At 45.5% G+C, this 16,864-nt stretch overlaps 1 protein-coding gene across 1 annotated transcript in view; it reads left to right on the top strand.

Annotated features, from left to right (window-relative positions):
* The window catches only part of itfg1 (integrin alpha FG-GAP repeat containing 1), a 425,532-nt gene that overhangs the window by 52,159 nt on the left and 356,509 nt on the right, over positions 1 to 16,864 (top strand). Inside the window, exon 5 of the mRNA XM_072518195.1 lies at positions 12,973 to 13,053. Coding sequence (XP_072374296.1) covers positions 12,973 to 13,053 — 81 coding nt within the window. The remainder of the gene's footprint in view (positions 1 to 12,972; positions 13,054 to 16,864) is intronic.

Raw genomic sequence — 16,864 nt, 5'->3', positions numbered from 1 at the left:
TCCACCTTGGGAATTTCCAGCCGATCCAAAAACTCCATCATTCTCTCCCTCCCATCCGGGGGTTGAGCTTCATAAAATTTTTTATAAAATGTCTTAAACACTTCATTCACTCTCTCCGCTCCCCGCTCCGTCTCTCCATCTTCGTCTCTCACCCCCCCTATTTCCCTCGCTGCTCCCCTTTTCCTCAATTGGTGTGCCAGCAATCTGCTCGCCTTCTCTCCATATTCATACTGTACACCCTGCGCCTTCCTCCATTTTGCCTCTGCAGTGCCTGTGGTCAGCAAGTCAAATTCCACATGCAGCCTTTGCCTTTCCCTATACAGTCCCTCCTCCGGTGCTTCCGCATACTGTCTGTCCACCCTCAAAAGTTCTTGCAACAACCGCTCCCGTTCCTTACTCTCCTGCTTCCCTTTATGTGTCCTTATTGATATCAGCTCCCCCCTAACCACCGCCTTCAACGCCTCCCAGACCACTCCCACCTGAACCTCCCCATTGTCATTGAGTTCCAAGTACTTTTCAATGCATCCCCTCACCCTTAAGCACACCCCCTCATCCGCCATTAGTCCCATATCCATTCTCCAGGGTGGACGCCCTCTTGTTTCCTCCCCTATCTCCAAGTCTACCCAGTGTGGGGCATGATCCGAAATGGCTATAGCCGTATATTCCGTTCCCCTCACCCTCGGGATCAATGCCCTACCCAACACAAAAAAGTCTATGCGTGAATAGACTTTATGGACATAGGAGAAAAACGAGAACTCCTTACTCCTAGGTCTACTGAATCTCCACGGGTCCACCCCTCCTATCTGCTCCATAAAATCCTTAAGCACCTTGGCTGCTGCCGGCCTCCTACCAGTCCTGGACTTCGACCTATCCAGCCTTGGTTCCAACACCGTGTTAAAGTCTCCCCCCATTATCAGCTTTCCGGTCTCTGGGTCTGGGATGCGTCCTAGCATTCGCCTCATAAAATTGGCATCGTCCCAATTCGGGGCATACACGTTTACCAACACCACCATCTCTCCCTGTAATTTGCCACTCACCATCACGTATCTGCCCCCGTTATCCGCCACTATAGTCTTTGCCTCGAACATTACCCGCTTCCCCACTAATATAGCCACCCCCCTGTTTTTCACATCCAGCCCCGAATGGAACACCTGCCCTACCCATCCTTTGCGCAACCTAACCTGATCTATCAGTTTCAGGTGCGTTTCCTGTAACATGACCACATCTGCTTTAAGTTTCTTAAGGTGTGCGAGTACTCGTGCCCTCTTTATCGGCCCGTTAAGCCCCCTCACGTTCCACGTGATTAGCCGAGTTGGGGGGCTTCCCACCCCCCCCCCTTGCCGGTTAGCCATCATCTTTTTCCAGCTTCTCGCCCAGTTCCCACGCGGCTGTATTTCTCCCAGACGGTGCCCCCCCGCCCATCCTTTCCCGCACCCACTCCCCCCTTTCCCCAGCAGCAGCAACCCAGTAATTCCCCCCTCCCCCCCCCCCCCCCCGCTAGACCCCCCGCTAGCGTAATTACTCCCCCCATGTTGCTCCCAGAAGTCAGCAAACTCTGGCTGACCTCGGCTTCCCCCCGTGATCACGGATCGCCCCGTGCGGCGCCCCCTCCTTCCTGCTTCTCTATTCCCGCCATAATTATCATAGCGCGGGAACCAAGCCCGCGCCTCTCCCTCGGCCCCGCCTCCCATGGCCAACGCCCCATCTCCTCTCCCTCCCCACCTCCCCCCATCACCACCTGTGGGAGAAAGAAAAGTTACCATACCGCAGGATTAATCATACAATCCCTCTTCGCCCCCCCCACTCGTCCCACCACTTTGTCCAAACGTTCATTTTCGTAGTCCAATCATTCCAATTTTTCTTCCACAATAAAAGTCCACGCTTCATCCGCCGTCTCAAAGTAGTGGTGCCTCCCTTGATATGTGACCCACAGTCTTGCCGGTTGCAGCATTCCAAACTTTATCTTTTTTTTGTGAAGTACCGCTTTGGCCCGATTAAAGCTCGCCCTCCTTCTCGCCACCTCCGCACTCCAATCTTGATAGACGCGGATCACCGCGTTCTCCCATTTACTACACCGAGTTTTCTTCGCCCATCTAAGGACCATTTCTCTATCCTTAAAACGGAGAAATCTCACCACTATGGCTCTGGGAGCTTCTCCTGCTCTCGATCCTCGCACCATAACTCGGTATGCTCCCTCCACCTCCAACGGACCCGTCGGGGCCTCCACTCCCATTAACGAGTGCAGCATCGTGCTCACATATGCCCCGACGTCCGCCCCCTCCACACCTTCAGGAAGGCCAAGAATCCTCAAGTTGTTCCTCCTTGCGTTATTTTCCAGTGCCTCCAACCTCTCCACAGATCGTTTCTGGTGTGCCTCCTGTATCTCCGACTTCACCACCAGGCCCTGTATGTCGTTTTCATTCTCTGCTGCTTTCGCCTTCACGACCCGAAGCTCCTGCTCCTGGGTCTTTTGTTCCTCTTTCAGCCCTTCAATCGCCTGTAATATCGGGGCCAACAACTCTTTCTTCATTTCCTTTTTTATCTCCTCCACGCAGCGTTTCAAAAACTCTTGTTGTTCAGGGCCCCATATGAAACTGCCACCTTCCGACGCCATCTTGGTTTCTGCTTGCCTTCCTTGCCGTTGTTCCAAAGGATCCGCTGCAATCCGGCCACTTTCCTCTCCTTTTTCCATCCGTGTCCAGGGGGAACACCCTTCTGGTTTACCGCACGGTGTTTTCAGCCGTTAAAATTGCCGTTGGGGCTCCTATCAAGAGCCCAAAAGTCCGTTTCACAGGGAGCTGCCGAAACGTGCGACTCAGCTGGTCATCGCCGCACCCGGAAGTCGGATATAAGCCTAAATTATGTTCTGCAGTCTCTTTGGTCGCATCTATGACCTTCTAATTCAGATGTGAGGGTGTTATCAACTGAGCCATGGCTAACATCTGATATTTATGCAGAATAGTCGCTTAATAGCCCTAATAGTCACACCATTTATCATGTAAAACGCATCTACTTATGTTTATTTACTTCTGCCACTTAAGGTGATCAGAGATAAAGTTTGCCACTTAAGGTGGTCAGAGCTAAAGTTTGCTTCTGCTTGAATAGCCTGTTCGTCTGCAACAATTTTGAGGAGGTAACTAAGGACTGATGAGGGTAATTCTGTTCATGTAGTGTATATTGACTTTTAAAAAGCATTTGATACAATGCCACACAACAGACTTGGCTACATGGAATAAAGGGGACAGTCGCAATATGAATAAAAAATTGGCTGAACAATCAGAAGCAGAGAGTAATTGTTCAGTGGATATTTTTCAGGCTGAAGGAAGGTTTGTAGTGGTTTTCCCCATGGGTTAGTCTTGGGACCATCCTTTTCCTGATATATATTTGTAATCTAGATCTAGGTGTACAAAGGAAAATTCCAAAGTATTGTAAACTGTGAGGAGGACAGTGTAAAATCTCCAGGGGACATGAACAAGTTGGTGGAGTGGCCCAGATAGGATGAATTTCGGTGCTGAGAATTGTGAAGTAATTCATTTTGGGCATAAGAACACCGAGATAATGAGCGCGATCGAACGGCCTCATCGCGCCTGACTCGATGATGCGGCGAGGCCGATATTAGCGACGCTCGGAATGCCTCGCGAGATTGCGATGTTGAAGTCTGGACCTCGCCATCACTGGGCAGTTGGACTCACTTAAATATATCGGTGCCCGATGCTACTGAGGCCCAAGACCGAATGCCTGCGCCTGGGAGACCTCGCCATGGTGCCATTTAGCACTGGTCCACACAAACGTGGAACAGGCATATCAACACCTGGGGTCTCCCAGGTCATCTAAGGCCCCCAGGTGGTCGGGCTCTGGGCAGGGTGATACCCTGGCATTCCCACTGGCACCCGGGCGCCTTGGCACTGGCACCCTGGCAGTGCTACCCTGGCACTACCAGGATGCCCAGGTGGCACTGCCAGGTTGTCAGGGACAATGCCAGGTTGGCAGAAGTTCCCACGCTAGGGATTGGGTCCACGGGTGCCCCTGGACCCAAACTTGGTAAGAGACTGATCCCGTTTTGACCAATGGCAATCCCAGAGAGCCAGAAGTTTGTTGAAGTTGCGAACGAACACTGCGTCTTCAGGTGTGAAATGTCGAAGAGGTCGATGGCGAGCTGGGCAAAGCCCTTCCAAATCTTGGTTACAGCGCATCATTGTGCCAATGTCCGGTAGAATCAAGCTCAGTTGCGTACGAAGCCTATGACCCATTAACACTTCAGCGGGGGCTACCCCAGTTACTGCATGTAGCATGGTCCTGTACGAGAACAAAAAGTTTTGCCAGTCTTCTGTCCATCGAGCCAGACTTCTATTTCTTGAACCCCCGTTTAACCATCTGCATGGTTCTCTCTGCCAAACCATTTGATGCTGGATGGTATGGGGCGGTGCGGACGTGGTGAATCCCGTTGCTCTTCACAAAAGGGCAAACTCTTCACCAGTAAAAGAGGCCCCCTTATCGGTTGCGAGTACCTCAGGGATTCCATGGGTAGAAAAAGAAAATGCGCAATCGCTCGATGGTTACCCAGGAAATGATCAACGCCATCTCGTGGACCTCCAGCCACTTCGAATGGGCATCAACCATAATGAGGAACATAAACTCAAGAAGGGGCCAGCAAAATCAGCGGGTACACAAGCCCAAGGACGCCACGGCCATGCTCATGGGTGTAGAGGTGCCTCTGCGGGGAGCGTCTGGTGCTCTTGACAGATGGAACACTGCTGGGCCAATGTCTCTACATCCGTGTCCAAAACCGGCCACCAGACGTATCTTGTCACCAGCATCTTCAATTTGGACACTCTGGGATTTCTGCTGTGAAGGTCCTTCAATACGATGGCCTGTCCCTTTGCAGGGACAACAACCTAGGTTCCCCACAAGAGGTTGCCGTCCTCCACGGTCAGTTCTGACAATTCTGAGGAGAGAGCCTTCAACACACCTGGTAGTTGTGGCTGCTGCCCACATATGGCACCAAATGACACCACTTGGCAAGTACAGGGTAGGTTTGCGTCCCGTCATGAACACACAAGGCAGTGATGGGCAAGGAGTCCATGAAATTCAGGGCAGCAATCATTTCGGCCCCTCTAGGAGGGTTTGCAAATTCGATCTGCAGCGGAAGAGGGATCAACGCATCAGCATGTGCAATCTGGGACCCTGGTCGTGCTGAAAAGAATATTCATAAGCAGCCAGTAACAAAGCCCAGTGCTAAATCCTCACAGACACTATTGGTGGAGTTGCCTTGTCCTCACTGAGGAGGCCTAGCAATGTCTTATGATCGGTGGCAATAAAAAAAATGGTGGCCATAGATGTGTTGATGAAATCGCTTGACATCAAATACAATCTTTTTCGATCTGGGCATATTTCCTTTCAGCCGCAGCCAGCATCCTGGAAACAAAAGCGATTGGACGGTCAAGGCCATCACACATACGATGGGATAGAACTGCCCCAATGCCATACGGTGAACCGTGGCACCTAACGATGTTGGCGAAGCTATTGGGGGAGGCGGATGATCCCTCTCGATATGAACTGGATACCAAAGGCGAGTGAGCCGCCAAGAGCAGTAACTGTGTTTTTCCGTAGGTATAGCGTGAAGGAGAAAGTACTGTGCTGGGCAAAGCAGAAGCGGGTGGTGCAGTGGGCTCAAGCTGGTATACGCATATACCAGGACTTTACGGTGGAGCTGGCGAGGAGGCGGGCTGCCTTCAGCCAGGTGAAGAAGGCACTGTACATCAGCAAGGTGCAGTGCAGCATTGTATATCCAGCTAAGTTGAAGGTGACCTACAAATCCAAGGACTTTTATTTTGGGATGGCAGAAGCGGCGGAGGAGTTTGCGAAGGCAGAAGGACTGTGGCAGAATTGAGAAATGGGACTGAGAGCCGGTCGTGTACCCATGTAGCTTCATGTAACTTTATTTTTTGACTGCGTGTTGGTGTATGTACTAAATGAGTCAACACTGTATATTTGGAAAAGGAAAGAGTTGGTACTTTAATTTGCAATGATGGTTCTTTGCGGCTTGGGTGTGTATGCTGGGGTTGTGTGCTAACGGGGATTTCTTGGTTTTCCTGGGACCAGGCAAGGGGGAAGGGGACCCAGGCAGGGGCCTCCATGCTGGCCAGTTTAAGCCGACCAGTGAACGGGAGTGAGGTGGGGGGGGGAGGGGCTGCGGCCATCGGAGCCTGGTAGAACAGGGTTCGGTGAGTCTAGCCGGGGTGAAAAGTTGTGGAAAGGAACCGAGGTTAGGGTAGGAGTTTACAAGAGGAAGTGGATGGGAGGCGTCTGGGAGGGAGGGGGGGAGGGGGGGGGGGTGCGGTGTCTATAATTCATGGGTGTTATTCACGGTACTCTTTCGGGGACTGGATGGCGTTGAATATTGGGGGGGGCGATATATGTTAATGGTGACCACAGGCGATTCCTTTTTCCTTTTTTCCCTCCTTGGGAGGTTTTGTTTTATTTGATGCTTATATTGTCAGGTGGGCCGTTGTTTGGGGGGTTGTGGGAGGATGGGATTGTTGTTGTTGATAAGGGGATTGACATTGTATTTGTTACCGTTTACTGTATGTTGGTGGAGTGCAAATTCTGAAGAAAATGTGAAAAATGGAGAATGAAAAAGTATATATTTTTTAAAAGTTCCAAGTGGTCGGCAAGAATTCTGTTCTTGTGCCAATGTGTGGCATATAATCTTTGTCAAAATTTTGATTAACCGTCTGTAAGAATCTTAATTTTTTTCATATAAAATTCAGGGAACAGGCTAATATTTCTGTACTGCTACCTTAGCTTTTGAAATTGTTTTTCACTTCTGTACATGACATATAACTAATAGGTTGACAAATTTTTAAAAGTTCTCAGACATTATATACTAAAGTCATAAATTGAGTATCACTGAAAAAGACACATGTCAAAGCTTTTCATCTTGTACTGATCTGGACATTCGCATGAATACCAAATGTAAAGGAAACAACAATTTATACTTCATGAGAAAACAGTTCTGATTGGCAGAGGCATTGCCATGGAGAATGCACCAGTTAACTGATGATTAACAGTTAAATTCAAGCCTGCTGGTTGTCAGGCAATACTAGAGTTCTCTACCACCAAACGTCTATACGACAAAAACTATTACGAAAGTACAATTTGGGAAGCAATAGGGTCACTGAAATAATTTGAAGAAAATTGTAATTTGATTGGTTTGTGGTACTTAATTTGTAAATTACATCAGTAGGGGCAAAATTGTGGAATTTGATCACTTTTTTTTCTTTTTGCTTCTTGTGACACTACCTATTCATTTACAAGTCATGATTTTTAGCCCTACGAACAGATTTGATATATGACATGGTTACATTATGAATATGTAACAAATACAAGGTTTTTTATCATTCAAGGGATGTGGGCTTCGCTGGCTAGGCTAGCATTTATCTCCCATTCCCTAATTGCCTTCGAGAAGGTGGTAGTGAGTGGACTTCTTGAACTGCTGCAGTTCATGCGGTGTAGGCACATTCACAATGATGTTAGGGAGGGAGATCCAGGCTTTTGATGCAGCAACAGTGAAGGAACAGTGATATATTTCCAATTCCGAATGGTGAGTGGCTTGGAGGGAAAATTTCAGGTGGTGGTGTTCCTCGTATCTACTGCCCTTATCTTTCTATATGGTGATGGTCGTGGTTTGGAATGTGCTGGCTAAGGACCTTATTATAATTATATGTGTGATTAGGAAATTTAAAATGCAATACTTTTGGGTTGGAATAAGGCTGAACAAATTCTAAAAGTCAAGTAATTAATAATTAAATCCGTTAAATATATTAATGCAATGGTATCTCTAATTATTTGGATGCTTCAGCCATTACATATTTTACTCTCACTGTTAAAACCGAGCTAATGGAACTTGGTTAATTCTCTCAGTGGTGTTATGATATCTGCATAATTAAAAGCTTTAATAGTGCATCAAATATAAATCTGTAAATTGGCATTAAAATCAGTTCAAGGCTAAATAAAGGTCCTTGTCACACTCTTTCGATTAATTATTTTAAATTGGAATTAACAATATTAATTCAGCAAAGTAAAGATAAGGAAAGAGTCCATAGAGAAACAGCCAGTTCAGATGCTAATTTAAGCCAATAAAGTTGTTCAGTTTATTTATTTTCCCAGGTGACTCAAGCTGAATAGACAACCATATAAATATTTTTTTAAATACCAAAATTATTAAAATAAATGAATTGGATGGGCAAGTTTATTTCCAAAATCCCTGTGATTTTTTTTCCGCCAATGGCTTCCCCTTTGTCTGTAGCCTGGAATTAGTTATGCTTCAGCCAAAATCAGAAATTCAATCTTGAAATCAACAAAATGGGGCAGCTTACAATTTCCAACTCCATGGAAAAATGGCAGCTGTGGTATGGTCCACTAGTGTTGTGGACCGACAATACTTAGAATATATTTCATGACAATCAAAGAAAATCTGGGCTGCATCGTTCCAGCTTGTTGACAATTATTTGAGAGAAAGACTTATGCATTTTGAGAGTGAAATTCTACCGGCTAGAGAGCACCACAATGATTTTTCATCTGGCTTTCAACAGAAAGTTTACAAAACAACATTAGTGCAGCACAAGTGCCAGGCACTGACCATCTCCAACACAAGAGAATCTTAACCGTATCCCCATGACATTTAATGGCATAACCGTTGCTGAATTCCCCCACTATCATTATACTGGGCGTTACCATTAACCAGAAACTGAACTGGACCAGCCATATAAATACCGTGGCTGCAGGAGCAAGTCAGAGGCTGGGAATTCTGCAGCAAGCAATTCACCTCCTGACTCCCTAAAGCCTGTCCACCATCAACAAGGCAAAAGTCAGGAGTGTGATGGAATACTCTACTTGCCTGGATGGGTGCAGCTCCAACAACACTCCAGAAGCTTGACACCATCCAAGACCAGGCAACCCACTGGATTGGCACCCCATTCACCACCTTCACTAAACCACCCCCCACCCCCCCCCCCCCAACACCACCACAGAGTAGCAACAGGCAGCGGGATTCTCCACCCCGCCGTGCCACATTTCTGCCTCAACCCGCCGGCGGGACTCTCCGTTACGCCGGCCGCTCAATGGGGTTTCCCATTGTGGGGCAGCCCCACGCTGTCGGGAAACCCCCAGGCTGCTGGCAAAACGGAGCATCCCGCCGGCGGAGAATCCCGCCCAGTGTGTACCATCTACAAGATGCAGTGCAGGAACTCACCAAGGTTCCTTTGACAGCACCTTCCAAATCCATGACCATTACATTAAAGATAAAGATGATGTGGATATGCCGGCGTTGGACTGGGGTGAGCACAGTAAGAAGTCTTGCAACACCACGTTAAAGTCCAACAGGTTTGTTTCAAATCACTAGCTTTCGGGGCACTGCTCATTCCTCAGATGAATAAAGCGGTAGGTTCCAGAAACATATATATCGACAAAGTCAAAGATGCAAGACAATACTTTGAATGTGAGCATTTGCAGGTAAGGATAAAGGCAACAGATGTATGGATCACAATTCCCTCCAACCCATCCTGACTTGCTGTCCTTCACTGTCGCTGGGTCAAAATTCTGGAACTCCCTTCCTTACAGCACTGTGTGTATACATAAACCACATGCACTGTAGTGGCTTATTGCCTTCTTGAGGGAGAAAAAAAAATCATCACCTTGCGAAATACGTTTTACAGCATTTTGCTAAGCCTTTGTTGCTAAAATTGTTTTAAAAGTTGGTTTAAGGTAATTTCAAAATTTGCAGCTCTCCCTACCAGTGACACACCTGAGCTATGGACTGTTTTTTTACAGTGCATGTGGTTGCTCTGTGGAATATGTAATAGGCTGTGCCAGTTATTGTGGTCCTGATTCATCATTGACCTTGAAATGCTTTTAACGAATCGATTTTGCAGTGGAAATATAGCGCAATGTGAACATAACTGAAATGTCAAATTAACAGCAATAGTTGACAAACGTGTTTTCCAGCAAATTCAGATCCAAAAAAGATTTTTAAAGAGTTAACTCATAGACCTGTTTCAAATGTATGAATAAGAATTATTATAATATTATTGCCCTCTAAAAAATGAATTTCAACTTAAAAGAGAAATTTAATCTTTCATAATGCTAAAACCTCAATCAGTGATTGATGCTTTGGGACCGGGAGCAACTTAAAACATAGTGGCTACTGGTAGAATTATTTTAGCATCAAAGCCGTTTTAATTTGGATGCTTGCATGCTTGAATTAGTACATTACTCCATTTGTGAAGCTGAATAAATTGGATTATTTGATGAAATGGGGAACCTGTATGAATCTGCAATGTAGAGGGGGAAGATTTTACTGTTTCAAATTTAAATTGATTCTTTTTTCTCAATTTGCAGTGATGGGGAAGTAATTTTGAGGATATATAGTTTATTTTATTATAATGTTGTGATGTCACAAGGGGCTGGTGGTCGTGGTAAGCGGGGTTGTGTTGGCTCAGTTCAATAGCTCACACAGCTATCCAAATCCAAAACTCAGTGCTTATTATAAAGGTCTTCAGATACTCAACAACACAGAAAAGAAAGGAAATTAAACACCTAGCTCTTCGTCACACCTAACTTTACACACACTACTTCCTATTTAAACCTGGACAGCTAATCCATTTCCCAGGGAAAACTCAACATGGTATATAGTGGCAACAGTCAGATTACCAGTACCGGTTCTCAGACAGGCCAAAGTTCAATCCAAATCAGGGTTTCCGTAGAGTCTGAGGTCAACAACAAACACACAGCAATGTCTTCATTCTCCAAGTCACCTTCCTTGCATTCACCAAATTGGCTGCCCCCTCTCCCCCACCCACCAGCAGAACTGAGTGCTCTGCTTATATAGTCTAGCAAGGCTATGCAGCTGATCCTCTTTGCTGGTTGCTGATGGGGGTTTTTCCATCAATCTGCCATGTGGCCAGCGGGTTGACGTCCTGTGGCCGTCATGGTAGGGGGAATCTCTGTCCAGAAACAGGAGAATCTTATGAGAAAAGTACCGTTCTTCCAGCACACAATCCCTTGTGACATTACCAATGTTGTAATGCATTGTACAGCCAAACTATGAATTTAAATCAGTAATATAAAGTAAGTTTGCCTCTAACAAAAAATATTTCATAAACTGTTTTAGTTTTCCCTTTAGACAAGTGATGGCTGGTTTATCTACTTTATTAGATTTATGATATTTCCCTTTTTATATATTTTCCCAGTCAGAATTTCAGTTGTTTAAAAGTTGTAGAAGTCTCAACTGTTTCAGAAAACAGTAATAGGATGAAGAGGAACATGTCACCACTGTTTAAATGATATGACGGCTTTCAGAATTATCAATTTGTAGAAGGATTTATAGGATAATTCTGGGGGAGGACAAGGTATCGCTGGAGGGGATTAAGGCAAAGTGGGAGGAAGAGTTGGGGGAGGGTATGGAGGAGGGATTGTGGTGTGAGGTGCTCCGGTGGATGAATGCCTTAACTTTGTGCGCGAGGTTGGGGCTGATACAGTTGAAGGTGGTGTAAAGGGCGCACCTCATAAGGACGAGGATGAGCCGACTGAGGGGGTGGAGGATGTTTGCGAATGCTGTGGGAGGAGCCCCGCAAATCACATTTGTATATTTTGGTCCTGTCCAAAACTGGAGGGGTATTGGAGGGATGTCTTCAGGGTAATCCCAAAGGTGGTACACCTGAGGCTCAAACCAGGTCCCTGGAAGCCATATTCAGGGTGTTGGATCAGCCGGGGTTGGAGGTAGGTGAGGAGGCAGTTGTCTTAGCATTCGCTGATTAGTTGTCTCGCTGATTGCCCGAAGGCAGATCCTGTTGTGGTGGAGGTCAGCTTCTCCGCCCTGTGCCTCGGCATGGCGGGAGGGACCTGCTGGAGTTCTTAATGCGCAAGAAAGTGAAGTTCGAGTTGAGGGGAAAGATGGAAGGGTTCTACAACTCATGGGCTTTGTTTCTCATGCATTTTCAAGAATTGGATGACATCAAACATTAGGGTGGGGTGGTTGGAGGGGGTGGTTTGGAATGTATAGGTTATTGGTGATTATGTATGGGATGATGGTGGATTCTTGATTCTTTTTCTTTTGTGTTTTGTATTTAAAATGTTGGGGGTGGGAGGGATAAAGGGATTGTTAGCCAGGGGATTGCCATTGTATTTGTTATTATTGATTAGTTGTTGGTGGGTGTAAATGATGAAAATAATCATGAAGAAGGAGAATTTTTTATAAAAATTTTTAAAGAATTATCAATTTGTGCAAAATAAAGTAGAATGAAGAAAGTTGTATATTCTGATTGTAAAGACATTCCCATTTATGCAGTTTTCATAGAATAATGTTCTGTAAATTAATCTAAACCTATTTTATATGTTGCAATTGCAGCACCAAATATTTAAAAAATTGGAAATTTAGTTCTGAGTTTCTTACGCTGGGTATAAGAATCCAGGGGGGGAAAAAATCAACGCGTGAGCCATGTCAATTGGAGATGGCATTCTGTATTACATCAGGTACAAAAAATAGTTACGACACCTAACTGTCTAAAGAAAGAACATTGCATGAGATGCTTCCCATAAAGCTGCTGAGACCTGGTCAACTGAAAATTTCAATATTGAGATTGATAAATTTTGTTCTAAAGGTTATTTGGGAATATGGAACCAAGATGGGAAACTGGAGATGTGACACAGGTCAGCCATAATCTAATTGAATGGCAGAGCAAGCTGTCAGGGATAACTCGGCTACTGCTATTTATATGTTTTGATGTTCTAAATTTGCCTTTTATTAAAAACTATATTCTTTTTTGATGAGGCAGTCAGTTTTACTGCCTCACTGTTGTGATTTAAGTGTGAAAGGAGCTGTGCTTATCAATGTTTTATTCAATTTTATTGGACGTGTTGGTTATCTAGTCTTGTATATTAGGTTTGTCTAAATTTCTATTTATTCCCTTTTAGTTTTAATGGTGATATGATACCTGATGTATTTGGAACCACCAAGGGGAACACAAGGCCACAGATATGTTCATTGATTGGAAGGTAGGCACTGGCATTCACATTGCATTACATAGAATCTGTTATTTTTCAAAATAAATTTGACAGTTATTTCCCACCTCATACAAACAGTTGAATGCTGAAAATCAAATATTGTTCAAGTTCATATGTGGTTCTGTTAATTAGAATAAATAAATCATTGATCAAGCAATTAAATTCCACTTTTAGATATTAATTATTCAGGTGAAAAGAAAATTTCATTATGGATGGATTATGACATTTCATGCAGTACATAACAAACATGTTTTAAATTGTATAAAATCCAGTTTTCAGCCACGTAATAGCCAAAGATTATAAAAGAATATACTTTGGATCTTCTAAATTATTGGGGCAAATTGACATGACCTGTTTGGCTCGGAAAATTGTGAGTACTTTTCGGAGAAAATGAGTTTGTGTATTCTCATTTGACAATGTTGTGCTTTTGTTATTATAGGGAATTGAAAACTTATCTCACAGCACTGCTATCTTCCTGAACGTGTTGTTTATAGGATTATCCATTTCTGGAAGTTCTGTCACATGACATCCAGTTGTATGCTATTCGGTTCAGTTTGCAAATGTTATTCCATTTGCTTCGGATAGATAATTGGTCTCAGGAAGACTGATAGGAAATTGTGTTTCAGGATGCAAATGCAGAAGTTGGTCTTTACAAACCAGTCACTGCCAAAGCACAGTGTAATGTCATTACATCTTGGTATTATCAGGAAACGTCTAGGCATGTACTATGGTGTTCCAAATGTATGTGTGCAAAATGTTTGGCAGGAATGTTTCAAATCTATGATGATCACACTGCCATAGGTGCTTTGATGGCCATAAACTCTTGTCATGTTTGCTTGCGAGCTCCCAGGGGGTATTCCTCGTTCAAAGGCACTTGGTGCCTGTTGATGGGCTCAACATCAGGAAGAAGGATGCCTGCTGCAATCCACCCCCTGCCCTTGCCGCCGATCCCAATCTCCCCTTCCGCAACCTACATCCCATCCTCACTAGTCTGTGGCCTAGATCTCTCTGTAATCTTAGGCCTCTACCCTGGTGCATTGCCAGCAGCTGCCACTGCTCCCCCAGACACACCGCCTGCAATGGACAGTTGCCAGCATGGTTGTATAGCAGATCGCAGGGAACACGATTACAGGATCTTGATCCTCAAAAAGGCCTGCTGCTGGCCACTCAAGTGTCTCTCAGGAATTTGATACGGCAGGCCTTCCTCTTGCCAGCCTTCCAGCAGGCGGGCGAGACCCCCATCACCTGCATTGAATACCGAGCATATTTTCTGTTTTCAGTGATGCTTTTCTTAACTTCTGCAACCAATCGGAATTATTAATAATAAAAATAAATCCTTCTCAGAATTAATTTGAAATATCTAGTTTCTGAGCTTATATATCATTATTTCTAGTTTTGGCAAACCAATATATTTTATTGTGATCTTTACAGTTAATGATATTTAACAATCTACTAATCAGGTTAAAATCACAGCTATTCAAATTACATGAAATAATCACGATACTAAATATTATATTTCTAATACCAAAAAATGATGGTGTGTGTGCATGTTCTAATTGCCCGCTGACATATGTGCAATAAAATTATGCCCATTCCGGCATGTATATCGAAGTGGGAACCGGAGCAGCAGGCCAGCAAGTGTAGAGACTGGGGAAGAGCTTGGGCAAAGACAAATGTAGCTAAGAGGGAGAGCAGGCAGAGGGAAGTCGCTGATCTCAGTGGGTCTGGAGTGCGTTTGCTTCAATGCAAGAAGTAATAACAGTTAAGATGAACTTAGAGCTTGGATTAATGTGGGGAATTATGATATCGTTGCTATTACAGAGACATGGTTAAAGGAGGGACAGGACTGGCAGATTAACGTACCAGGGATGTCGATGTTTTAGACAAGACCGGGTGGGGGAGTTGCATTACTGGTTGGGAAAATTTAAGAGCTGCGATGAGCGAGGATATCCTGGAGGGATCCTGCAGTGAGGCATTATGGGTAGAGCACACTAATCGGAAGGGTGCAATCACTATGTTGGTGTTGTCCTATAGGCCTCCCTACAACCAGCGGGGTAAGACATCTTACAACACCAGGTTAAAGTTCAACAGGTTTGTTTCAAATCACTAGCTTTCGGAGCAGTGCTCCTTCCTCGGGTGAATGAAGAGGTATGTTCCAGAAACATATATATAGACAAAGTCAGAGATGCAAGACAATGCTTTGAATGCGAGCATTTGCAAGAATTAAGTCTTTACAGATCCAGAGTTAGGGGTAACCCCAGGTTAAAGACGTGTGAGTTGTCTCAAGCCAGGACAGTTGGTAGGATTTCGCAAGCCCAGGCCAGATGGTGGGGGATGAATGTAATGCGACATGAATCCAAGGTCCCGGTTGAGGCCGTACTCATGTGTGCGGAACTTGGCTACAAGTTTCTGCTTGGCGATTTTGCGTTGTCGCGGTCCTGAAGGCCGCCTTGGAGAACGCTTATCCGGAGATCAGAGGCTGAATGCCCTTGACTGCTGAAGTGATCCGCGACTGGAAGGGAACATTCCTGCCTGGCGATTGTCACGCGATGCCCGTTCATCCATTGTCGCAGCGTCTGCATGATCTCGCCAATGTACCACGCTTCGGGACATCCTTTCCTGCAGTGTATGAGGTAGACAACGTTGTCTAATTACGTTGGCAGTAATTTCTCAACCAGTGATCCAGGGAGGGTCCTGCAGGTGGTCCGTTTGGCCTTTGCAGAAAAAAATATCTGTGGAGAAAAAAATGTCAGTGGAGAAAAAAATGAGTATCTCTTATGTGGCATACTAATCCTGGTTAAACTATTTTCACAATTATTTTCGGTATTATATTAGTCCTTGCAATTAAATAATGGGCCAGAGGCAGACTTTCAATTAAACACATAGCGCTGCAGCATGGGGCCCCGCCGGGGTCCCCATATGGAGAGGTGACTATTGTGGTGGGAACACCAATCAGTCTTGGTAGCTCTAGCAATCAGCAGGAAATACACAGCAACATCGGGCTCTGATTGGTGGACTTCACTTTAGAACATGAAAACAATTTGCCAAATGTTGAGAGGTGGTGGCGACTTGGAGCAGTTCAGACACAGATCTCCAGAATTAGTGTGAAGTTTCTAAAATTTCATCGAGTAAAGGTGCAAACCTGCAACCAGGTTTCTGGCATTTGGCCTCGCAGGTAGTCTGAGGCAAAGGTGAGATCGCTGATCTAACATCGTGGTGCAAACCTGCAAACCCTTCAGCGAGGCGAGGAGGTGGTGCTGGCCAACAACCATCGAGGGGAGCAACGGGGCAGCTCTCGATCTCCAGGCCAGGGTTGAGAATGGCGGGTGGGCAACCAACCAAAATGAACAGAGGCCACCAGGCCAGATAGCCATCCGCAGCCAGGTGCCAGCCAGGAGCACATTCGATCATCGAGAGTCGAAGTGAGGGGTGGAGCCACTCCAAACAGAGACAGGAGGTGAGCAGAGCAGCAGTTAGGAGGTTCAAAGACAGGCAGGCAAGCGCTAGCTTCATGTCTCGGGGAATCGGGGAGCACGGCCAGCGGGAGCGGGATAACTCAACCAGAGCCAAAGGCTAGCCAGGCAGAGCTCAGTGAGAGGGCTGGGCTAGGCACAAACGGACCAGGAAACTAGGATAGGAGAGACAGGCCAGGCCAAATAGCCAGAAGCAGTAGCCCATCAACCGGCCAGGAGCACACACGGTCATCAAGGCTGGAGGCGAACTCCCCGAAATGTGAATTGGGAGCAGCTGTTTGAAGGCAAATCAACATTTGATATGTTGGAGGCTTTTAAAGAGAGATTGA

Source organism: Scyliorhinus torazame, chromosome 10, assembly GCF_047496885.1.
Source record: "Scyliorhinus torazame isolate Kashiwa2021f chromosome 10, sScyTor2.1, whole genome shotgun sequence".
In the NCBI taxonomy this organism is placed as follows: Eukaryota; Metazoa; Chordata; class Chondrichthyes; order Carcharhiniformes; family Scyliorhinidae; genus Scyliorhinus; species Scyliorhinus torazame.
Note: the sequence above shows the minus strand (reverse complement) of the source record. Positions and strands in the feature narration are given on the sequence as shown.